The sequence below is a fragment of the Dichotomopilus funicola genome, assembly GCF_033296635.1.
Source record: "Dichotomopilus funicola strain CBS 141.50 unplaced genomic scaffold C8A04scaffold_21, whole genome shotgun sequence".
NCBI classification, from domain to species: Eukaryota; Fungi; Ascomycota; class Sordariomycetes; order Sordariales; family Chaetomiaceae; genus Dichotomopilus; species Dichotomopilus funicola.
Genome location: NW_026944042.1, coordinates 385640 through 409124, shown reverse-complemented (window position 1 = coordinate 409124; position 23485 = coordinate 385640). Strand labels below are relative to the sequence as shown.

Below are 23485 nucleotides of genomic sequence, written 5' to 3'. Positions count from 1 at the left end.
GCCCACCGATTTCCATATAAACTCACGTATTCAACACCACGAAAAACCCACATAGGACTTTATAAATAGTGGTCAAATTTTGGATATGTTACTTGTACTCTTATATACTCATTTTTTTATCCGAGTTTCAAGAGGTTTAACCAGGTAAACAAAGCTTTAGAAAGAGAAGAAAGATTTGTTAGCGTTTTTCCTTCTTGTACCAATATCCTTAACGGTTTTACCTGATCGATTTCCCTTTAGTATATAGTGTGAGGAACTGGCCCTATGGCAGAATGCAGATAGGCGTTTTATTACGTCGTTGAGAAAGCGTTTGTTGGGCTCCACTCCCGGATCGGGTCCGGGGCGGGTGTCGGTCGGAACTGCCCGCCCCACTTAACCGGCACGGAACCGGCCCGCGGAGCCTGTCACGGAAGAGGGCCAACTCGGCCACGATCGAACACTACTGCTCATGCCCAAGGCCTTTGCGAGGGCACGGTCCTAGGCCTAAGCCCTTGACAGATAGTGGTAAAGAAAAACACAATTCATGTATACACTAATGAAGAGAGTAAGATGGTGATTATGTACTTTTTATAGGATGATTTATGGCACTTTTATTTCTCTCATATATAACCCCCAGGGTTATGTATGTGAATGGGTCAAAGGGGGTTTAGGCCAAAGCAAGGTAGGTTGACTTGTCTGGTAATCCTGAAGCAAACGTAGGTACCTATTTCGTGTCTGCGCTAAACCATACTCGGCGCCGGGCTAGCTCTCGGGGTCAAGCGGTAGGCATATTGAGCCTCTCATAAAGGTTGGCTTCTAGAAGCCGGCAGGGAGATTGACAATGATGTGCTTCTTATTTGCCCCTGTTGTGTCATGAACCGAACCTAGGTAGCAACCACCTTGCCAGGCAAAGACGTCGGACCTGAGAAACAAAGAGAGGAGCTAGAGACTTGACCGAATAGTTACCGCACAGTTGACTACCTTAATTACCGTAATAGATATGAACGTCAGTATATCCATCTTAGGTTGGCATCACTTTGTCAATAACCCTTCTCTGTCGGCCTAACGTAAACCACCTCTTCGCCATCCCCGACCACGGTCTCCCAGGCATCCCCCTCCTCGACAGACAGCTCCTGGCAAGCTTCCTCATCCACCACAAACTTCTCAACCTCCGCCGGACGCTCGGCGTCGTACATTGCGCCCGATATGAACGGCTCTGTCCTCAAGACCTGCCCCGTCCTTCGCCGCACGACAATCTTCCTCAGCCGAAAGGCGAAAACAAACTCCCCCGCGGCGTCAAACGCCGCGCTCTCTTCCCTGCCTCGCACAACATTGACCTCGGGGCCCAGAGTCACCGGCGCGCCCAGCATCGTCGCGTCCACACCCACCTTGAACTCAACTCCACCCTCCCGCACCCTTCCCACCTCCACCTGCGCCCCGCGCACCACCTTCACCGCAGTCACCATGTACAAGGGGTTGCGGAAGCGCGCGTGCGCGAGCACTTCCAGCGCGTCGGGCGACGCAGCCAGGCAGGCACGCACGAAGTCCGGGGTGGGCGCGAACTCGCGCGTTTCGGATTCTGCGAAGCGGAAGGTGCTGGTACCGCGGGCGGTGTGGTCGACGGCGGTGTTGGCGCCGAGTCCGAGGACCGGCGCGAGGAGCTCCGTGAAGATGCCGTAGCGTTGGGTGGTGGTGGTAGTGGTGGACCAGGTTTCGTTGGTTTTGGGGACGGGGGGGAAGAGGGATTCGGGAAGGGGGCGCGGGCAGGTCGGGCCGTTGAGGGCGTCCGCCGGATCAGAGGGCGAGAGAATTAGGTTGCCGAGTTGGATGGGGCCGGATGGGTGGTAGTCCCAGGAGGGGGGAAGGAAGTAGGTCTTTTGGGGGTTGGCCATGGTGTTTTGGACCGATCTGATTACTAAGGGGAGAACGCTATTGAGGTGTACTAACTGTGAATGGGAGAATATACGATTAGTGCGGAATATAGAAGGGAACAGTAGTTGAACAAGGCTCAACGAACATTCAGGGGAGCGGGGGTATTACCAGTTCGTTGTTACATCGAGTAAGGCTCAGCAGACTGAGCTGAGCAGACTTAGCTGGGTGGACTGGGCTAGGCGGACTGGCTGGGCGGACTGGACGCTACGTCAGCATTCATGACATCTCTCAGTCAGGCCTGGGGTTCGATCACTTGCCCCTTTTTAATTCCAGTCATCATGTAATCGGACAACTCTGACAGCCAGGAGGTATCCCTCCGATACGCTTGACAGCGCACCCTTCATACACTGTCTCCAAGGAGTGCTGCCTCTCCGCGTAGACATGGAATGGATCGAAGACTTCGGGCTACGACGCACACAGCTTCGACCGCGTTTGTTTCAACGATTTCCTGGCTTATTTTCGCAACTCCCGTGCATATTCTTCTCCCTTCGCCATCTAGACACGGAGCCCTGTGTATGTGCGGGCCGCCATCGTGCTGGTATATTGATGCCATCATGCCATTGCAGGGGCCAGTAGGCGCGGTGCATACAGGTGCGGGCTAGTGCGGGGTTTAAAGGACCTGTGGCTGCCCTGAGCTGAATCCCGATGCATCGGGGCAGCCCTGCTATTCGTAGTTCTGGCGAGCCGTGCCGGCGGACAGGCGGGAATCCCCGGAGGGCCGTGGTCAGGGGGGGAACCAGCGAGAGCCCCTTAACCTGAAGTTGACGGGTGGTCCATCCACGCAGGACCTTTACACCTCACATATGTACCTCGGCCAGCTGAGCCAAGCACTGCCCCAATCGGTTGGACCTGCACTCCTGTCCCCAGATCAACACCATGGTCGTTCCAATTCAACTTCACAAACAAAGAAACACCATACTTACACAGCCATGCCGAGCTGGATGGGAAGACAGAGAAAGGAGACGATACGGAAGAATCATCCGGGTTTTTGTTTTTGTTTTCTTTTTCGTGGTGCGAATCACCAAGAACTCGCATCGCGTCGCCAGCTGAGAAAACACAACACTAGAAAATGTTGGGAGCAGCGCTTGAAGGTACTCCGTTGAACTTCTTGCTAAGAGGGGTAGTCGAGCGGACAATTTTCACATACATTATTTTGGCCTGCACTAGCAGGAGGTACAAATGAGGTTTAATTAGCAGGTGCAACTGGTGGGTTCGCGACTTCCCTGTACACACGGATCAGTGGGTAACCGTCAACCCATCGTCAACATGGGCGTTGACGCATGCAGGAGATTTCTTCCTGTCTCGAAAGTTGCATCGCAGGCGTTGAAATGGCTGGTGGAAATGGAATATAATAAGAATCTCGGAATATATACAGTTCAATATCACCTCCACTCCTCTCTCCATCAAGGTCGCATGCTTCTCTTCCCATGATTCACCTTCCCACCTAAATCCACAATCCCTAACAGCCACACGCTATGCAACCCTCGATAAATCCCATATTTACTTCATGTTCTTCAATAGGTAACGCACACCAGCGAAAGCCTCCTCGCCGCTCGGGACGATCTGATCAGCCGGCAGGACGAAGCCATACGCGCCAGTGTCACGAAGCTCAACAGTGAAGACGTAGTCGGCGCCCGTAACGTCGTTGACATAGTCCACACTGCTGCCGGTGGCCTTGTAGATGGTTTGGCAGATGGGGCCAGGGGTGAACTCGACGCCGTTCACCTCCTGGATGGCCGCGACGGCACCTTCGGCCAGAGACTGCAGCTCGTCATTGTTGGGCGCGGTCTCCGTGCAGGAGAAGCCGTAGGCTGGGATATGGTTAGCGCCTTTCGACTCTTTTTCTTACTCTCAAAGGTTGGAAATGCTTACGAGTCATGAACAGCTGCGAGTACGAGTGCCAGTCAATGAAAAGCTTGACGCCCTGGCCGTCCTTGATCCCCTGAATCCACTTGGACAGCGCCTGGGTCTCAGGGGCATCGCCTTCGCTCTCGCCCTTGAAGTCTTCAGCGCACGGGTTGGTGGACGCGCCACCGCTGACATCCCACTTGTAGGGCCAGTTACGGTTGATGTCGTGACCGAGGCAGTTGCTGCCAGAGCTGGTCTGACGGTTCTTGCGCCACATGCGGTCATCCGACTGGGTGTAGAGGAAGCCTTTGCGGAAGTGACGTCAGTAATTGTTGAACCTTTGGCGTGCATCCGGACACAGAGAACGAGTCGCACGTACCGTCAGGGTTGACGACAGGGAAGAAAAAGAAGTCGTAGGTGTCGAGGAAACCCTTGATTTCCGCGTCATCCCCGCCATTCAACAGGCTGTGAGCGAAGTACTCGACAGTCTAGCGTCCGAGGTTAGCATCTTACAAGCCTCCCGGCACTCATCGTTCAAAACCTCAACTCACCATGGAAGAGATCCACTCCCGAGCGTGGACGGTCCCGTGGAACACAACAGCCGGCTTGCCCTTGCCCTGGCTACCCCAGAAGTGAATGCCAGTGATGGCATTCCCGTTCAGTGACTCGCCCGCAGTAACGATCTCGGCCTGGTCAGGGAACTGGCCCTGCAGGTCGTTCAAGTACTGCAAGTGGTCCTCGTAGCTGTGATACGACTCGAACCAGGTGGCGTTGGCGGATCCAGCTATGATCACAGTTAAAAATGGAGCCGAAGATGGGTTCTGTCACCTGTGACCAAGGCGACAACACAACCTGTTACATACCAGCATACGTGTGGAAGGTCGATTCCTGGGCGATGGACGCGCCCAAGTCCTCGTGCATGGTGGCCACCGTCATGCCCTTGACCGCAGTCTCAAAAGCCTGGATCTGCGAAGGGGGCACCACAATGTCGGAGTGGCCACCAGCCTTGGGCTTCCCCTTCCACGTCGAGAGACCGAGCCGCTCGATGATGCTGCTCACCTTGCCAACTTCGTCGCCGACGGTCAGGCGGAAGACCTTGTATCCATCGTACGACTTGCGCACCGGCGTCGGCTGCACAACGGCAGCGGACGCGAGCGCAAGGAGGCCGCACGAGGTGAAAAGACTGGACCGCATGTTGGGAAAGATTAGAAAGGGGTCGACGAGAGGGCTAGGGAAGTACGGCTGGGGTGAAGCTGTGCTGTGTAGAGGTGCCGGCCAAGGTTAGCTTCCGTCCGAATTCCTTGGCCGCCGGTAGTCGCGGTCTTATAGGGGCCACCGTCATCCCATCCATCTCCTCGGTCATGGGGAGTTCTGCCCCGGTGCGGGCCCTGGCGGGAAGCGGAAGCTCGACGGGAGCCCGCAGCCAAGTTTGCGGGGGTCATGCCGTGTTGCCCTGGCCCGTTGCGTCGCTGGTCCCCATGCGCTCAGCACCACCAACCCCCGTTTCACGCATGACGCGCATGGCAGCTTCCATGTTCGGGAGGTGAGCACGCTGATGCGGCCCGTTGATTGGACCGCTGCAACCTTCCGAAGAGGATAAAGCGCTCCTTTTGGGATGATCGATCTCCTCCTAACGGCTCCGCTCGCGGGAAGCGATCGACTATGTATCCTTCTCTTCCCGCCTTCTAAATTGTTTCAGAAACAGGGCAAAATGAAGAAAGCTCGGGGATTGTCACAAAGCCAAGCCTCCAGGCACCGGCGACCGGCCGACGACATCGTGCTTCGTTTGACAACCACCCCACGAATCTCGGTTGTAACGCTGGGGCGTCAAATGCCGGACAAGGGTGGGGTGGAGAGGCCCGCACCTTCCGAAAGAGGCGCGGCGCCCGGCCAGCAAGCTGATCGATTGGCGGGCATTCATCACTGGAGCTCCTGCTGTCAGGCTGTTTGCCCAATGCCAGACACTGCTCAACCGACGCACTCGTGGTCTTCGCAGCCGACTTGCCTGGTTTGTGTCGAAACTGATAGGATGGGGAAGGGACGCCTTTGTTGCTGCTGCGATCTCCATTGGGCAGATACCAATCTGCCATCCTTTTTAGGTTGCCCGCCGGCCTGCTGGTTGCCGGCTTTTGCAACATTGCGCCCATCTTCGCCAAATTTGTTCATGGAAAGGATTCGGTAACCCGGTTCGTGAGAAACAAGAATCGAAGATGGCACCCTACCTCACTGCGCCTGCCACCATCAGGGCGCGACCAGAGACCCCGAACTTCACAAAGCTGCCCATCCCAACTATCCGTACCTCCCTCCCACCGATCCGGAAGCCGTTGCAAAGCGTCCAAAAGATGATTCCGTTTCCGAGTGCTGTTAGCCGGGGCGGGCAAAGGCCGCAAGTTGTGTCTTGAATGGCGTCATGAAATTTCTTTGCTAACAATACCTTCCGAGGAATCGACCACCAGCTGCGTTTCCCCCCGAATAGCACATTCCAAAACCGAACCCGGGCCCGGCTTGTCGTCAATGTTTTCCTTGCCGCTTTTGTCGCGTCTCCCTTTGGAACGCCGGTGGCGTCTTCGTTCGGGAACTTCGGCCGTTGAGCTGCTGGTTTCCCCTCCCGAGACCCCCGCGACAGGCAATGCCACTCGTGCTTCAGCAGGTCCAAGTTCAGCGCCCGTGTTATCAGCCCAATTTTTCCTCTTCGCCCTCGCATCCAGACTTTCCCGCCGCACGCCGCTTCCGGCTCCTGTCCTGGCGTATGAAGAGCTGCCATCGGTGAAAACGAAGTCATCGCCGCGGCCCCTTGTCACCTCCACGAGTCGATTCAAAATACTGAATTCCAGCTTCAACTTGATGCTGTAGACAAGCGCCTTGTAGGATGTCTGTACATCATACAGCCCCGAGTATTCGAGACCGAGGATCGTGACATCCAACACCACAACTGTGACGTTGACGGCAATGAGATGCGTCATGAGACACCATGTAGATGCGCCACGACGCCGGACACGCATCATCCCAACTGTCTCGTAGATGTAAAGGGCAGAGAGTATCATTTCTTGCAGGAAGAACAGCGTGACCTGCACTCGCTCGTAAATAGAGTACAGTCCGACGTACGGGGCCGGGTTGCTGGAATTGGCTCCGTACGCCATGACGGTGATGGGGATGTGGCAGATAAAGGCATTGGTGACGATCATCGCCAACACCAGCCGCAGCCGGAATGCGTTGCGGAGCACGAGGTGTAGTCGCGAGTACAGAACCAGCGACTGGCCGGTTACCATGCAAGACCAGCCAACCACGATCAAAGTCACGTATCCCCAGCCGGGAAGGGACAACTGGAGGCCTTTTAACAGAAACCCTATCGCATAGGGCGCGATCCCGAACGTGGCCACCACGAAGCTCCAGAAATACAGCCCTCGTCGTCGCTTGAATGTGGACAAGATCATGAGGCCGAGCTCCGCCACGTTGTAGAGTGACAAGCTGACAAACACCACAATGGCTGTCATGGCGTGGTCGGTCGGTCGGCTGTCGCCGCTCATGCCGCTGTCGTTGGGCGCCATCGCGAGCGCCCCGGTCGTTGTCGTTGTCTCGATATTCGTCGTTGTCGTCTTGAAGCCCGGAGACAGGCTGCTTGTGCGTGTGAAGTGCGTGAGCCGGCACCAGTGTCGTCGAAAGGGGGTTTGCTCGCGAGGGGAGGTTCTTGAATCGTCGACACCATCATCGGTGTATCCGGAGGCGCACACCGAGCGGACGTAAGGCAAAGGGGGATGCAGCCGCTAATATTTGCTTCTTCGAATGGCGCAAACCGCGACCGGTCACCGGTACATACAAAAAGAGGTGAACGACGTGGTCGATGTGGCCGGGGGCAGACCTCCCGTTAGTTGCTCTCTTGGGAGAGGAAGTCAGGACAACGCCGACAAGAACTAACCCATCTCGACTCCGGATGATCCGAGGTGTCCCGTCAAGCTTCAAAGATTCTGGACAATGTTCTGTCCCATTGCTCACCGGTTTCAGCGGCCTGAGCACACAAATAGGAGCGCCAAAGCTATCCAATAAGGAAAGGGAGCTTGCTCATCCTGCCGAATGGGACGGAAAGGCGTCGGGCCGATGGGGTGTCATAATATTCCCTTCCCCGTGTCCAAGGCGCGCTAGGCCATTGCGCGCCTGGGCAATTCTGCTTTCTTTCCCTTTGCAGGCAGCTCAATAGCTAACCGAGAAGCAGATTCATGATCGTCGAAATTTGCTAAGCGACCGCCGCGGGTTGCCCGCCGATTGGCCGTGTGCTTGGTTGGAATTGGAAATCAAAAAAGCTTTGGCACGCCACGTTTCGCGCCACACCACGCGGACTGAAGCTGGGTGTTTGACTTCCCTGGAATCAGCCAAGCCAGCGCAGGAATTTTGAAACATGTGGGTGACGAATTTGGAACGGACTCAACGGAGACAGTTATGATCCCCATGTGCACAACGTACAGTACACGCACAGTTCCGGATAGATCATGCGAGAGGCGTTTTGCAGAACGAGACAGTAATCTCTCCCCAAGATCCCAAGATCCCAACCTCTGAGTTGGTGATCGAGACGGGAAGATGGACATGCGCCGAATCTCCTGGTGAGGTAACGTTAGTCAGGCGCTGAGACAAACAAAACGCCCACCCTCGTTTGGCATCAGCTGTTGAGGGGTTTCCTTCAGTCGTGGTGCAAGCCGGTTCAATCATGAGATGTTGCAAACCTAGCCTCATAACCCCGTTGGGGCATGCTCTCGGGTACTTACTTAACCCCTGCTGGCCCGTATCGTACGAGTGTTTAAGTAGCGTCAATCGATCACAATCAAGCAGTCATCGGTGCTCTCATCTCCGATATCTCCGGCACTGGGCGCGCGCCGCTCCTGGAGTTGCTCTCCTTCGTTCTCCTAACTAAACCACCTTCGGAGAGCTTGGATCAGCACCGCATCTGATCGCCCTTTGCCCACATGTTTCGAGCCTCCATGAAGTAAGCCTCGGCCAGCCCATGATTAGTTAGGCTCGAATTGGTCAACGGTGCCGAGGACGAAGTGAGTAATTACTAGCGAAGCCAGCCCCTCTGTAACCCTTCCTGCCCTTCTTCTCGACTCGATGATCACCTCAGCTGGGGGAAGACGAATGGCTTACTGGTCTGCCATGCCCCCAATTAAACGGCTCGGCGTTATTGAATTGCACCAATCAATGCCTCCTATAGGAGCTTCCACTGTCTCCCAGCCGGCCACGCCATGCCAGACATTGTAGTGATTGTACCAAGTTGGTCTTGTTAACGGACAAGCGATCCTTTTTCCTCTTGCTCAGTCCGTTAATCCGACCATATTACCTTGGAGTAAGCTTCAGAGAGCTCGTACCACTTAATCTCTTCCACGAACTGATTCAGGTCACAATGCAAACACAATGGTCCCACATAATTAGCCTCACCAACAACCGCCCAAGGTCCATTATGTTCTTTTTCTGGACATATAAATTAGAATTAGCAGGCCTAGAAAACATGCTATTGTTTTCGTCTTGCGAATATGGATGACCAGTAATTAATTTGGTGTTTCGACCAAGGATTTGTCAACCATGCTAGGGCGCGACACACATATTCTCAGCGTTATTATTGTGGAGGCGTTAACACCAGCTTCTGAGAGGTACACGCTCCACCTACGATTCAAAATACACCCACCATAGCATCTAGTAATAATTAGCACAGCGTCGGGTAGAAGTTCGTCCCATCTTTCAACTTCTTTTCGTGCTGTAGGACCGTGGCAGGGATTTTAGGGGGCATCGGATATGTGATATCCTTCTGGCACATATGATTCAACACCTTGGCTTAATTACACCTTGCCCATCCAAACGTAGATATCCGTGCCAAACCACGCGTCAGAAAGGTGCCGGTTTCACATTACAGAGGTGGAACTCAGGGGCTGCATAATTCTCTGCGTGATGGGTGACGGTCTATTCTATGAATCAAAGTAACAAACAATCGATACGCGACAATGAGCTATCTCCTTCTCTACAACACGACGTGATACAAAGCCAATAACATCCTGTGTGTTTTTGTTCAGTATTCCCACCTGAGTAGCACCCCCTCTCCCTACCCCCCGAGGTCCCAACCACCACACTCCCGTCCTTTGTTCCGCCTAATTCTCAAAGTGGACGGAGACGGCCTCTCCAAACTCCAACCTCACCCCTTAGCGCCTGATCTGAGTTGGAGTCTGGTATTCAGGCGGCACGTACACGTCCGCCGAAATGCTAACCCCGTTACACCGGGCTTCCAACCTGCTGTTGGCGTGGGGCCCGGGGAGTGGAGGAAATCCGGCGGCAGCACGGGAGGGTGAGAATTTCTCACGAACGATGATTCTCCCGCACCCGTGAAAGATCAGCCTTATGTTGGGCTGTCTCGGGGGACTGCCGTGAGGCGGGGTCGGGATGGTGTTTGGGGCCACGCTGGGAGTGACCTCGCTGGGAGTAGTCCCGGCCATAGTGGTGGCGACTGGGAGAACGAGGTTTGCCAGGGGGTTCAGGGTGCCAGGGCGACTCGCCGAAGGGGCCTCGTTGTCAGTCCTCTCGTCTGCTGGGTCCGCCTGCGAACCAGTTGGGACGTCAGACGGATCCGACGAAGAAGGACGAGCAGCCACCTAGGGTTCCCCCGCAAGCTCCAGCTCCCTCTTCATCTCCTCTGCATAGATGTTAGCAAGTTATATGTTTCAGTGCAAGATTATGAACTTGGCAAGTACCAAGAGATAGTCGACAAACCCGATGGGATAATCGTCAGTGAAGCAGACATACCAGACTCTGGTGCGAGTTCCTGCTCAGGAGCAACGCCAACGACGGAGAGGTACAGTTGTGTGGTACCCGACATCTTCACGTTCCTTTCGTGTTGCGTGTTGTGTATTTTGTTGTTGGTTCACGAGAGAAGAGTGTCTTACTTGACATTTAGCTTTTTCTCGGCTGAAAGGAGGAGGAGGCAGGATAGTGAGGTCAGGCGGGGTTATATATACAAGGGAATCAACACTTGATCAGCTTCCCGGGGGATGATCGAATGTTGACTTACATACTCTGTAGTATAACCTTAGCACACACACTTCCCCGACAGCACACCGACGCAGCGGGCTTCTAGCTCACATGCGCGTTCAAAGACCACTCCAATCGGTTCTAAATCTGGACGTTCCAGATTTTCTTTGAAGATGCCGTCATTTTACATCGTCGTGTATGCTGGGCTTTGAGAAAAAGGAGCGATATGCTGTTGACGATGACCGGCCAGATCTAGGACCACAACTAGCTTCTGTTAACTCCTGCTTAATGACTTTGACCATCAAAATAATGAATAATAATTAATTACAGGGGGTTAATACTTACCTGGTTCATCCGCCACCTCGCCAGGCTCCCCCAATCGGCCGATGGGAACATCGTCGGGGTTCGATAATTAGACTTGTGATCAGTATCTGGATGACACGAGCCACATGCCAAGCGTGCACGCATACGGTGATCTTAGGCCCTCTACAATCCCGACATGGAGGCGCATATGGGAAACCTAATAATCGCCATGACCTCAGACGTTAGCCGCGGATCAGCAAGAAATGTCTGTCTCCAACTTTCATTGGATGGTAGCTCAGAATAAAAAAGTTTATTCCAAGAATGGGATTTAAAACATGACAGGGGCTGAAGCTGTTGAACAATGACGATATATGGATGACATACCTCGTTTGTTGCCTTGGACGGCTCGACACACTAACACAGTCTAACAGCCTGGAAGCGACCGAGAATTTTATGGGCGGGAGACAAGCTCATCGCAACGCAGAAAGGGGAGCGGTTTACATGGAGACTGAGCATCCGGCACTTGATGGTTCTTCTCCAGGCAAAGTAGGTACTCCCTGGTACCTTACTTAGGTGAGATAGGTGAGTGCGGTTGAGCTGCGGAGGTCATGAATCTCCCCTGATTAGGTACCTGACCTTCAGGTGGTTGTCCTACCAGCTGCAGCCTGTGGCTTCCCCAGCCTGATGCTATCCAACGTCCTTTACTAAAATGGAATCATGGATCGCCCCGGCTTCTCGGTTCCTCATTCTGTACACCATCCGGGCCAAATGGACTAATTATGCATACCTTAGTTTGGTAGTCAGCCGGCCCATGGATTCCGTCTTTATGTCTTCCGGCTCGCGCAGCTAGAACTTAGAAGTCTAGGTAAGGTAGCCAACACTTGCTCATTTTTACAGTGGAAGTCCTGTCGAAGTGGGGGCCGCTAGGTATACCAGATGGCCCGGACTCGGGATATCCTATGAATAAATACTGCCGAGGCTACCCGCTTGACGGAACGGAACCCGCACCCGAGTTCCTGCCCCTTGAAGAAGTTGGGGATGCCCTGCGGGGTATGCAAGTGGGGGAGATGACGGCATTGTATACCCTGGAATCAACAACGCGGATTATTTAGACATCTCCTTCCCCCCATCAATTCCAAAACACTTCAAACAATCACCGCCGTCGCTTCGCTCGCTCGCGTTGATTCACAATTTCACAAACGCAGTCACTCATAGAACCGTCGCCAACAAACCATCAACATGTCGGCCCCCATTAAAATCGCTGTCCTGGACGATTATCAGGGCATCTCGGAGCCCAAATTCAAAGCTCTCAATCCTACCAAATATGCCGTCTCCTTCTTCCCCGACACCTTGCGCCCATACAACAACCCCGATACCCCAGAGGAAGTCAAAGACAAGCTCGTTGCCCGCCTCGAACCCTTCACCATCATCTGTATGTACCTCCTCCCAATTCTCTCTCTTACTGACTCTCCCACGACGACACAATAAAGCAATATTCCTCTGACAAGTCATCCTAGCTACCATGCGCGAACGCACTCCCTTCCCAGCCGCTCTCATCGCCCATCTACCAAACCTCCGCCTCCTCCTAACGACAGGCACCCGCAACCGTGGCCTCGATCTAGACGCTCTGCGCGACCGTGGCATCCCAGTCGCAGGCTCGGTCGACCGTTCCCCGCTCGCCACCACCGTCAGCGCCGGGGTCGATAGCACCTCGGAGCACTGTATCGCGCTCATTTTGGCGGCGGCGCGTAATATTGTGTGGGATGATGCTGCTGTCAAAGCTGGGAAGTGGCAGAGCGCGCCGGCGGTGAGTTTGAGGGGGAAGGTGCTTGGGTTGGTGGGGCTGGGTAGGTTGGGGATGGTGGTTGGGAAGGTGCTGGTGAGCGCGTTTGGGATGAAGGTGGTGGCGTGGAGTGAGAATTTGACGCAGGAGAAGGCTGATGAGGCGGCGAGGAACGGTGGATTGGCAGTGGAGAATCCTGCGACTGGGGAGAAGACGTTCAAGGTGGTTGGTAAGGAGGAGTTGTTTAAGACGGCAGATGTGGTGAGTGTGCATCTGGTGCTTTCGGAGCGGTCAAAGGGGGTGATTGGACGCAAGGAGCTGGAGGTGATGAAGAAGTCCGCGGTGTTTGTGAACACATCCCGAGGGCCGTTGGTGGTAGAGGAGGATTTGTTGGGGGTGCTGGAGGAGGGTAGGATTCGAGAGGCGGCACTGGATGTGTTTGATCTTGAGCCCCTGCCGCTGGACAGCCGATGGCGGACAACTAAGTGGGGTGAGGATGGTAGGAGTCGGGTAGTGCTGTCACCGCACATGGGGTATGCGGAGGAGTCGACCCTGAATTCGTGGTATGACCAACAGGTAGAGAACCTGTTACGGTGGGAGAAGGGGGACGCGTTGAGTAATTTGCTGTAATCACTGGGGCGATTGTGCTGCAGGTTCTTTGCTTTGATACAGGTAGTTAGCCCCTGAGTAGACTCTAAAGTAAACAAACCCCTTTAACTAATTTCATGTCCACTACTTGAATTGTTCGAAACAAAACGGGCCCTGATAATAACCCTTGCAAATCGCAGGCTGAGCCCTTCTCCTTATTCCCTTAAACCATGGTATTGTCTGTTCTCTCCCCTGTGACGCGTCGCGTTGAATGTTCCGTCCCTTGTTCTCACCACCGTGTATTCTCGCGTGCCTTCCTAACCACAACACCGTCTAAACCCTAACATAGTAGATTGAAAAATAGGCACGGTGGTCTGCACTGCTAAACAAAGAAATCCCAAATAATAAGGCGGAAAGTTAGACCACCCACTCAAGGCGCTTGCTTGATCGAAATCCAAACTCGTCCTCTTCCTCCTTGCACACCTTCACTCTCTAACTTCCCACCGACTTCCCACCGACTTCCCGTGCAAATCTTTTCACTATTCCTCAACACCACGGAGCTTCAGTGCCATTTAGCTCAACGCGCGTAGTGGAGGTATATGATTTTCTCTCTCCCTCAGCTCTTCTTTCTTTACCAGCTTTGTACCCAGCGGCAGACAACTCGTCGCGATTGACAGTATGAATACTAATCGCGGAGATGACAATAGGATCTTTGCTCCCGTCGGGTACCGACTTACCAAGGCGCAATCAACCGCTTCGCTACCGACTGCACTGCTCTTTTTTCTGTTCTGTTCCTCCGCGACCAGTCTTCTTTACTTTTAGCTCCTGATTGCGGCCGTGCTTTACAAACGAAGTTCCGCAAACCAACGGACACAAACATCAAAGGTAAAACGATCCAAAGATTAGGTCCCGACTAACCACGGTTGCTATCCTCGCTGGGAGACGTATCAAATATCGGCAAGCAAGTTGGAACGTGTGCGCTTCCATGTAAGTTCCCTACTCAAGCGTCCTGTCCGTGTTTCCTCTGCTAACAGATTGATTTCTGCAGCGAGCCAAACTATTTGCGCGAATGGGAGAAGTACCCGTCAAAGCCAAACAGGACTTTAGGAAGATGAATAACTTGAAACAACACTAACCACACCTCGCGCAGTTCAATCATGGAATACACTCCAGTCAAGCGCGAGCCAGAGGACAACGCGGAGCCGAGCCGTCCCGTCCGTTCCCTTCACGACATCCCGCTCCGGCCGTTCCCTGGCTCTCGTTCCGTGAAGGAGGAACCTCGGGGTAAGTCTTCGGGTCTACCATCGCAATGAACTACCGATACTAACTCATAATGGACACCATGCACTCCTCCCTGTTCCCGGGTTCGGTGGCACAGGCCCAAGAGCAAGGTGTGTACCAAATCACCGCTCCGCACGGCCAAGAGGCGGCATACTTGGCCATGAGGGCCGAAGATCGTCCAGCGGGACAATCGGTTGCCGCCGTTGGCCGCTCCCTGCCTTCGGTGCCGTTGTTCCAGGCCCGTGGTAAGAGCGAGAGCAAAGCGAGCACGGGAGTTACATCCGGAATCGGTGTGCAATTGTTCATTTCCTTCTCCCCATTTTCACATTTCCCAGTCTCCCGGTTCCGTTCCCGTCTTTATAAGGATCCCCGGTCGTTCAACCAATATTCCGACGTGTCCGAGCTAACCCCTTCGCCCTCTTTCACAGTCCCCCAAGGCCAGACGATCCCTTACCTGCTCTCGACCGAGTGCCAGTGCCGGGGTTTCAACCCCGAGTGGCGCGTTCACCAGGGTGTCGACCAGGTCTCCTGCGACATCGTACTCAACTGGGTAGCTGGGAAACGCTCCCACACTATCAAAGCCGCTGGCCGACACTTCCCCTCTGAGCGGGAAGCCAAAGAGGCCATGGGGGCTGAAGCCCTTGCCGTGGTCCGTTCGTGGCCTACTTCGGCGCCTGGTGTGCCGGCTCGTGCGCCGGCTCGGGAGAAAAGCCGTGTTACTACTCGGAGCGAGCAACACCGGCAGAAGAAGAAGAAGCTGCTGCAGCAGCCGCAGAAGGGAGAGGAGCAACAGGCTCCCGCCAACTTCACCGCCCTCTCGTCTTCTGCTCGGGAGCTTTCCAAGACGGCCCAGGTCCTGGCCCAGCGGGTCCAAGACCTCGAGGCCCAGCTGGCTGCCGTTTCGACTCCGCAGCAGCAGGGGGTCCGGACTCGCTCCCAGTCGCCTCCTATGAGCCGTCGCTATGAGAACGACCCCGGCCATGGCTTGTACCGGGCCCGCTCACCCTTGCGTGCGACTCCTCGCGGCACTGAGTCTGACTCAGGCCGCCATAGCTACCGTGAGACCACCAACAACAACAATAACCGCAGGCGTAAAAAGAACAACAACCCCGACCGCCACTACTCTCCGGGTCCCGGTCCTTTCGACCCGCGACTTGACCATGGCCGTCTTAGCCCCCCGCCTGGTCTGGAACGCCTGGTTCCGCGTTCGCAGGCACGGGAGGTTACTATGCGCGATTGGGAGACCGAGCAGGGTCGCCTGTCTGGCTACCCTCAGCACCGTGCCCATGGTGGCGCCCAGAACCTGGCTGCTGACAGCGCCATGGTTCAGAGATGGGAGCATGATCGGTACATCAAGAAGGAGGAGAAGTAGACTCTCTTGGGAGATGTCTCTGGTGCCTCGCAGCAGGAATTAGGGCTTCGCAGCGGCAAGAAACCCGCTTGTTTTGTTTTGTTTTGTAACTAAGTTTGTCCTGCGACTCATTCTGGGATGCGAGTCATTCTAAGATGCCTAAGTTAGTACAAACCGGTTTGCTAGGAAAGGGTGGATTCACTGTGTGATAGCTTTCTTCATCTTCTCCCATACCATTATTGTATGTACACAAACATGTAAAGATACCACAACCCATAACCCCCTCAAAGCTTACTCGGCATCCTAGTCGCTCCATCCAACCGAATAACCACCCCATTCAACATTACATTCTCAATCGCCTGCTTCACCAACGACGCAAACTCCTCCGGCCGGCCAGGCCTCGCAGGGAACTCCATCGCCTTCTTCAACCCCGTCCGCACCTTATCCGACAAATGCGCCGTCATATTCGACTCAAACATACTCGGCGCAACGGTCACCACCCGGATCCCAAACCGCGACAGGTCCCGAGCCATAGGCAGCGTCATCGATGCCACTGCGCCCTTGCTCGCTGCGTAGGCTACCTGTCCCATCTGCCCTTCAAACGCCGCCGCGCTGGCTACCATGATGACCACCCCGCGCTCGCCGTCCTCATCCGAGGCAGCAGGCGAGACGGCGGCCAAATGAGGCAACACCTGCCTTACCAAGTCCAGCGTCCCACGCAGATTAATCCCCAACACAAAATCCACCGACTCCATGTCCACCGCCCGGAGGTTCTTGTCCAAGATCAGACCGGGGTTACCGACGCCCGCGGCGGGGATGATCCCGCCCAGCGGTTTGCCCGTTTCTTGCGTCCAGGAAACGATGGCGGCCACGGCGTCGGCGATGCTGGAGGTGCTAGAGACATCGCAGGGGAGGAACTTGGCGCTGTTGGGGCTGGTGTTGTTGAGTTCGCTGGCTAGGGCTTGGCCTTGGTCTTCGTTCATGTCCAGGATGGCGGCGTGGCCGCCGGAGGCGCAGATGGTTTGGACGCAGGCACGGCCGAGGCCGGAGGCGCTGGGGGGTGGTTAGTACATGTGGGTGAGTTCATGAGTTGGATGATGGCCGACGGTTGAGGTGAGCAGGGCAGGCGAGGGTTAGGGATGGACGTGGCTTACCCTCCTGAAACGACAAAAGTCCGGCCGGAAATCTTCATCTTTGACGCGGTGAAAGCGGGTAACCGGATTTGAACTTGTCTAGGTCAAACAAAGCAATTGATGTTAACAGTCAAATAGTCAACTAGAGATCTACTTTCATGAAGTCCGGATGAGCCGTCAATGTCCGAGCCATGCCGCCCAGGTGCCGGATATGGGGTGCAGGGGATTGACTGCCTCGGTTCCAAAGACCCTGGTCATGATCGACGGGGTTCATCTTGGCTGTTTTTGCATGTATCATACAATACACCATCACCGGATATGACAACCAAAAACAGCGAAATTACGAAACAATTGTGAAATACGCAATTCCTGTGCCGCAGTGTTGGTTGGCTGCAGACATGCTACCCCACATGTCACTGGAACCTCGACCCCCTGCCATGCAGGCAAGACCCGGCCGCATCCACTCAGATAACGAAAGCAACATCGCGACGAAACAGCAATCACCTGCAACATTCACACGAGATATCGACACAACTTGCGCAAAACCGAAGCTTAAGGTTCAGGTTCTTCTGGGCCACGGAAAGGAACCAACCGCACCACACGCGACAAAGAAAACATCACCCAACCACACACAAGACTCGATCGACCGACCGAGCCCACGCAATCAAGCGCCTGTCACCGACCAATGCCGCGAATCTTGCCGTGCAGTTCACTCCTGATTGATCAAGAAACACGAAACATTCGGAACAATACCTCGCACAGATGAGCGGCTTTGAGTTGCCCGGCATGACACGCCCTCGGCGTTCGTCGGCCACCAGCGACGATAGCACCGGCACGGTGCGCGAGCAGGAACTGGGGAGCATGTACGACTATCTGGCAAAGGTCATCCTGTTGGGGCCAAGCGGGACGGGCAAGTCAGTGTTGTCCCTTCACTTCACTTTGAGGCTCATGTATGGAATATGAAGAAACCATTTTACTGACAGTTGAGTCAGGTCTTGTCTTCTACATCGTTTCGTCAAGAATGAGTGGCGGGTCCTGTCGTCGCAAACTATTGGCGTCGAGTTCGCGAGCAAGATCATCAAGGTCGGCACCGGCGCACGGCGGAAACGGATAAAGTTACAGGTATGCCCACACACTCCCCGCGGTCCCCACAGCCAGACAGCGCATCGTCTCACTCAGGTCGCCCAGCTCTGGGACACAGCAGGAACCGAACGCTTCCGGTCCGTGTCACGGTCCTACTACCGCGGCGCGGCCGGCGCCATTCTCATCTACGACGTCACCTCCCAAACTTCCTTCCACAGCCTCCAGCCCTTTCTCAACGACGCCCGCGCCCTCGCTTCACCCAACCTCTCCCTCCTCCTCGTCGGTAACAAACTCGACCTCGCCGGCGACCCCCTCATCGACACCACCCTACCCCCCTCCACCCCGGGCGGTGCCAGCAGCATCAGCTCCGCCTCGGGCATCCCATCCCCCCACGGCGCTTCCCACGCCAACACCCCCGCGATCCCATCCTCCTACTCCTCGGTATCCACCATCCACCCAACCCTCGGCTCCCAACTCAAAGCCACCATCGCCCCAGACGGCCGCGAAGTCTCCGCCGTCGAGGCCAGCCGTTGGGCCAGCACGGTACAAATCCCCGTCACCATGGAAGTCTCCGCCTTCAGCGGCGAAGGGGTCGACGAAGTATTTGGACGGCTGGCCCGCATGATTTTGACCAAGATTGAGCTGGGCGAGATCGACCCGGATGATCCGATGAGTGGGATCCAGTATGGCGACGCCGGAGGCATGTGGAATGGTGGGGCTAGTGATGGGGGCAGTATCAAGAGTACCATGACTGGGGAGGAAGGAGGTAGTAGTGGTGGTGGAACGGGGGCTAGGAGGAGGCGGAAGGGGAGGAGGGGCGGGCAGGCGTTGAGGGAGTGGGAGGAGGTGTTTACATTGTCGGGGAGGAGGCGGAACAGGGGGTGCTGCTGAGGGAATCTGTCGTCATTCGGGGGACTCAATGGGTCCTCGGGGTCCATGGATTACGGATCCTGTAGTGGGGACAGGGAAGAAGAGACGTACAACGCTGGGTGGGGAGCTGAGGGAGTTTCATGATACCATTATTTCCTTATTCTTTTACTAATCTTGGCCGGCCAGGCTGTTAAGGGCCGTAATGGGTGGTAAGGTGACTGAGTCGGCGGTTGGCATTAGTCCTTGCTTGTTCTCTTTTGTTGGTCTATTGTCTGGTTTCCTGGGTTTGTCGCAAGTTTGGCATGGAGTTCACGAGATAGAGAGCTGGTTTCGGATGGCCGCATTTGAGCCATTTCATGTTTGCATTCAAGAACTATTCCACTTCAGGCCCGGTGAACGCCGGCCCATGCTGTGTAAAGGATCACACCGAGCTTTGGAGAGTAGTGAACATCCATGTGAGGAGGCTCCTTAGGAGGATGAATGATATCCCTGCACCAGATACCGACCCCTGTTGGTACGCTTAGAAGACACCACAACGACGTATCTATCAGTCACATTTCACCCTCCTACTTCCTCTTTCGATTCTCCCTCCGCCCTCTTGCATCCGACCCGGCTCGTTCCGCCCTCTTCCCAACCAACTCTCGGCCAAATTACCAGAGTACCCCGCCGAACAAACAAGGCTGAACCATACCATCGATAGCCGCGAGAGGTTGCAGCATTCGCGCTTGGGACCTTGGCGTTTACCGAATCCGTCACGGAGGCTCTCCCTCCGCTGTCAAAATCAGATTTGAAACTCCACACCATCGCGGCAGGTTAAATCTTGTGGGAAAAATCAAGACCACATGCTGTCAAAGAAACATCCGATACCCGACTTTGTTAGTACAAAGTACAGCAGGGTCGACCAACAGCAGAACTGCATTGCCAGTAAACCGGGGGGAACAGCGGGGCGCTCCTGTTCATGGGGGGAATATCCCCTGAACCATTGGTGGGATCCAACCAGTGAACGCCCGTAAAGAATTCCCACGAACTCCTGAACCACAACGAAGGCTCAGGACCATTGATAGCGGGAGAAAAAAGTCCAGGCAGAACATCGGCAAATAACATGCATCCCCCAAAAAGCCCCTGCTTACCCCCCTCCTCTTACCATAACCATGGCGAGGTCTGTTCAAGAATAACAACATCGAAGTGGCACTTGTGGGGAATGCGAGATCCTTGAGGTTCCCGTTTTGGGAATCCTATTCGTCACCGCGGGGCAGTTGGCCCCGCGGTTCCGGGGTGGGGGAGGCGGCGCGCATCCGGCATTGAGCTCGGGCCTGAACGTCCAGCTTGGAGGTACCTACATCGGACCGTTGAATTGGGGGGTGGGATACGGGGATGTGTACTTACGTACGGGATGGAAAGAACGTCCGGTTGTTGATTATATAGCTCGGCGGCACTCCGGCCGACACTGGTCTCTCCTTCCTTCCTCCCTTCGTGCCATACACAACGCTGTTCGGCGCTGGTTATATCTATCCCCTTTAGCCCCGCGCTGAAGGTCGTTCGTTCCTTCTCTTCAGCAGCATTTCCCGGACGATACCCCTCAACCTGCCCCGTCCTTCTTTCCTCTATTTTGCACCCCAGGCTACCCCATCTAAGATTTCGGCCCAGGACCACAGCTCTCATCATGGCCCCTCGAGTCGTGATTCCCCTTGACCAAAACTGGGAGTTCAAGCAAGCCGACAACCAAGGCTCCCGATTCCTCCCAGTCAGCCAGTTCCCCACCAACGTCCACCTCGACCTGCAGCACCACGGCTTGATCCCGGACCCGTACATAGGCAAGAACGAGCTTGCCGTGCAATGGGTCGGCGAAGCCCAATGGACCTACCGGACCTCCTTTACCGTGCCGGCCCAGGCCGCGTTGGCGGGCCGTCAGGCGGTCATTGCGTTTGACGGGCTGGATACCTTTGCCACGGTGGTGCTGAATGGGACGACGATTCTCGAGTCGGAGAACATGTTTCTGCCGGAGCGGGTGGATGTGACGTCGGTGTTGAAGAAGGAAGGGAAGAATGAACTGGTGATCACGTTTGATAGTGCGTATCTCCGGGGGTGCAAGTTGGTGGATCAGTACCCGGATCATAAGTGGGGGTGCTGGAACGGCGATACCTCACGGCTCGCTGTGAGGAAAGCGCAGTATCACTGGGTAGGTGCCAAACTCATGCCGGGAAGCTTGTGGCTGTATGTGTTAGTTCGTGCAGTGGCTGACGAGATGGCGTTCTAGGGCTGGGACTGGGGCCCGACCCTGTTGACTTGCGGGCCGTGGCGTCCCATAAACTTGGAAGTCTACGAGTCTCGTTTGGCCGACCTCTATGCCAATACCGTTATCGACAAGTCGCTAAAGCGGGCCGACGTCAAGGTTACGGCCGTGGTCGAGAGCAAGGCGGACCAGGTGAGATTCGATGTGTCCCTGAACGGCAAACAGGTCGCGACCGAAACGGCCGGCGTGACTGGCGCCCAGGCCGTCAGCGTGTCCTTTCTCATCGACAACCCGGCTCTGTGGTATCCCATTCGCTATGGCAAGCAGCCGCTGTATGATATCAAGGCGACATTGCTGGTTGGTGGGGAGGAAATCGACAGTCTCTCGAAGCGGATCGGCCTCCGTCGGGCAGAGCTCATCCAACGGCCGCTGAAAGACCAGCCGGGGACGTCCTTCTTCTTTGAGGTCAACAACATTCCCATTTACTGCGGTGGTAGTGACTGGATCCCAGCCGATAACTTTATCCCTCGCATCAGCCGGGAACGGTACTTCGATTGGATCAAACTCGTGGCAGACGGTAACCAGTTCATGATCCGTATCTGGGGTGGTGGGATCTACGAGGAACAGGCCTTCTACGACGCCTGTGACGAGCTCGGGATCTTGGTCTGGCAGGACTTTATGTTCGGGTGCGGCAACTATCCAGCCTGGCCCGAACTGCGCGAGTCCATTCACCGTGAGGCGACGGAGAACGTCAAACTGCTGCGGCACCACCCGTCGATTGTCATCTGGGCCGGTAACAACGAGGACTACCAGTACCAGGAATCAGCCGGTCTCACATACGACTACGCCAACAAGGATGCCGAGAGCTGGCTGAAGACCGACTTCCCCGCGCGCTACATCTACGAGAAGATCCTGGCCGATGTCTGCGCTGAGTTGGTTCCCAACACGTTTTACCACCCGGGCTCGCCCTGGGGTGCGGGCCGCGACACCCACGATGCTACCGTCGGCGATATCCACCAGTGGAACGTGTGGCACGGCACGCAGGAAAAGTGGCAGAACTTTGACAAGCTCGTCGGCCGGTTTGTGTCGGAATTCGGCATGGAGGCTTTCCCCTCCGTCAAAACCATCGACTCGTTTCTCCCGCTCGGCAAAGACGACCCGGACAGATACCCCCAGTCCTCCACGGTCGACTTCCACAACAAAGCCGAAGGCCATGAGCGCCGCATTGCGCTGTACCTGGTGGAAAACCTCCGCTATGCGCCCGACCCCCTGGAGCATTTCGTCTACAGCACGCAACTAATGCAAGGCGAATGCCTCGCCTCCGCCTACCGTCTGTGGAAGCGTGAGTGGCGCGGCCCGGGCCGCGAGTACTGCGGCGGTGCGCTCGTTTGGCAGACCAACGACTGCTGGCCCGTCACAAGCTGGAGTATCGCCGACTACTACCTACGCCCGAAGCTGGCGTATTTCACCGTCAAGCGTGAGATGGCGCCCGTCAGCATCGGTATCACGCGCCGCGTCCACTCGCACCCGCGCGACAAGCACACCCGGGTCAATATCGATGTCAAGACGCAGATCGAGGTCTGGGGGAGCAACCTCACGCTGGACAACCTGACCGTCGACTGCGTGCTCAAGGCATGGGATGTCATCACGGGCGAGGAGACGTTCTCCCAAACCGTCGCGCCGGCTCTGTTGCTACCCGAGAACCGGTCAACCGAGATCGTCGCGCTAGACGTGCCCGTGCGGGAGAAGGACGTCGGCGAGGAAGATCGGATTGTGGTGGCCGCGTACTTGTTCCAAAAGCAGGAGAACGGCGAACAAAAGCAGATTGCGCGATACGTCAACTGGCCGGAGCCGCTCAAGTATGTGCATTTGCAGAAACCCAAGGCGCTGCGGGCGGAACTCACGGCGGATCTTTCGGGAGTTGAAATCAGCGCGGAAGTTCCCGTCAAGGGCGTGGCACTGGAGAGTGAGGATGACGGAGTGAGGTTTGAGGACAACTTGGTGGATATTGTGCCGGGGGAGGTGGTGCGGATTGGGGTGAAGGGGGTGAGCAAGGAGAGCAAGATTGAGACGAGGTATTTGGGGATGTTGTAGAAGGG

At 55.5% G+C, this 23485-nt stretch overlaps 7 protein-coding genes across 7 annotated transcripts; 3 read left to right on the top strand and 4 right to left on the bottom strand.

The window, feature by feature from the left end:
• Positions 1 to 1019: 1019 nt before the first annotated feature.
• Positions 1020 to 1871, bottom strand: C8A04DRAFT_27544 (uncharacterized protein; the record flags this gene model as incomplete). The annotated part of the gene is made up of 1 exon (XM_062780322.1): positions 1020 to 1871. The coding sequence occupies one exon, from the start codon at positions 1869 to 1871 to the stop codon at positions 1020 to 1022; it is 852 nt and encodes a 283-aa protein (XP_062638188.1).
• A 1540-nt stretch (positions 1872 to 3411) lies between these two features.
• Positions 3412 to 4953, bottom strand: C8A04DRAFT_11236 (Metallocarboxypeptidase A; the record flags this gene model as incomplete). The annotated part of the gene is made up of 5 exons (XM_062776891.1): positions 3412 to 3722; positions 3784 to 4065; positions 4139 to 4247; positions 4311 to 4543; positions 4623 to 4953. The coding sequence occupies 5 exons, from the start codon at positions 4951 to 4953 to the stop codon at positions 3412 to 3414; spliced, it is 1266 nt and encodes a 421-aa protein (XP_062638187.1).
• A 1214-nt stretch (positions 4954 to 6167) lies between these two features.
• On the bottom strand, positions 6168 to 7307 carry C8A04DRAFT_11231 (uncharacterized protein; the record flags this gene model as incomplete). Its single annotated transcript, XM_062776888.1, has 1 exon — positions 6168 to 7307. One exon carries the CDS (start codon positions 7305 to 7307, stop codon positions 6168 to 6170), a length of 1140 nt encoding a protein of 379 aa, XP_062638186.1.
• Positions 7308 to 12303: 4996 nt separating this feature from the next.
• C8A04DRAFT_36380 (uncharacterized protein) lies at positions 12304 to 13477 on the top strand (the record flags this gene model as incomplete). The annotated part of the gene is made up of 2 exons (XM_062783508.1): positions 12304 to 12496; positions 12582 to 13477. The coding sequence occupies 2 exons, from the start codon at positions 12304 to 12306 to the stop codon at positions 13475 to 13477; spliced, it is 1089 nt and encodes a 362-aa protein (XP_062638185.1).
• A 1291-nt stretch (positions 13478 to 14768) lies between these two features.
• C8A04DRAFT_27540 (uncharacterized protein) lies at positions 14769 to 16088 on the top strand (the record flags this gene model as incomplete). The annotated part of the gene is made up of 2 exons (XM_062780321.1): positions 14769 to 14961; positions 15145 to 16088. The coding sequence occupies 2 exons, from the start codon at positions 14769 to 14771 to the stop codon at positions 16086 to 16088; spliced, it is 1137 nt and encodes a 378-aa protein (XP_062638184.1).
• A 263-nt stretch (positions 16089 to 16351) lies between these two features.
• C8A04DRAFT_11207 (uncharacterized protein) lies at positions 16352 to 17259 on the bottom strand (the record flags this gene model as incomplete). Its single annotated transcript, XM_062776877.1, has 2 exons — positions 16352 to 17120; positions 17222 to 17259. 2 exons carry the CDS (start codon positions 17257 to 17259, stop codon positions 16352 to 16354), a joined length of 807 nt encoding a protein of 268 aa, XP_062638183.1.
• Positions 17260 to 17986: 727 nt separating this feature from the next.
• C8A04DRAFT_36378 (glycoside hydrolase superfamily) lies at positions 17987 to 23480 on the top strand (the record flags this gene model as incomplete). Its single annotated transcript, XM_062783507.1, has 5 exons — positions 17987 to 18114; positions 18193 to 18322; positions 18389 to 19164; positions 20801 to 21332; positions 21411 to 23480. The coding sequence occupies 5 exons, from the start codon at positions 17987 to 17989 to the stop codon at positions 23478 to 23480; spliced, it is 3636 nt and encodes a 1211-aa protein (XP_062638182.1).
• Between the last annotated feature and the right edge of the window lie 5 nt (positions 23481 to 23485).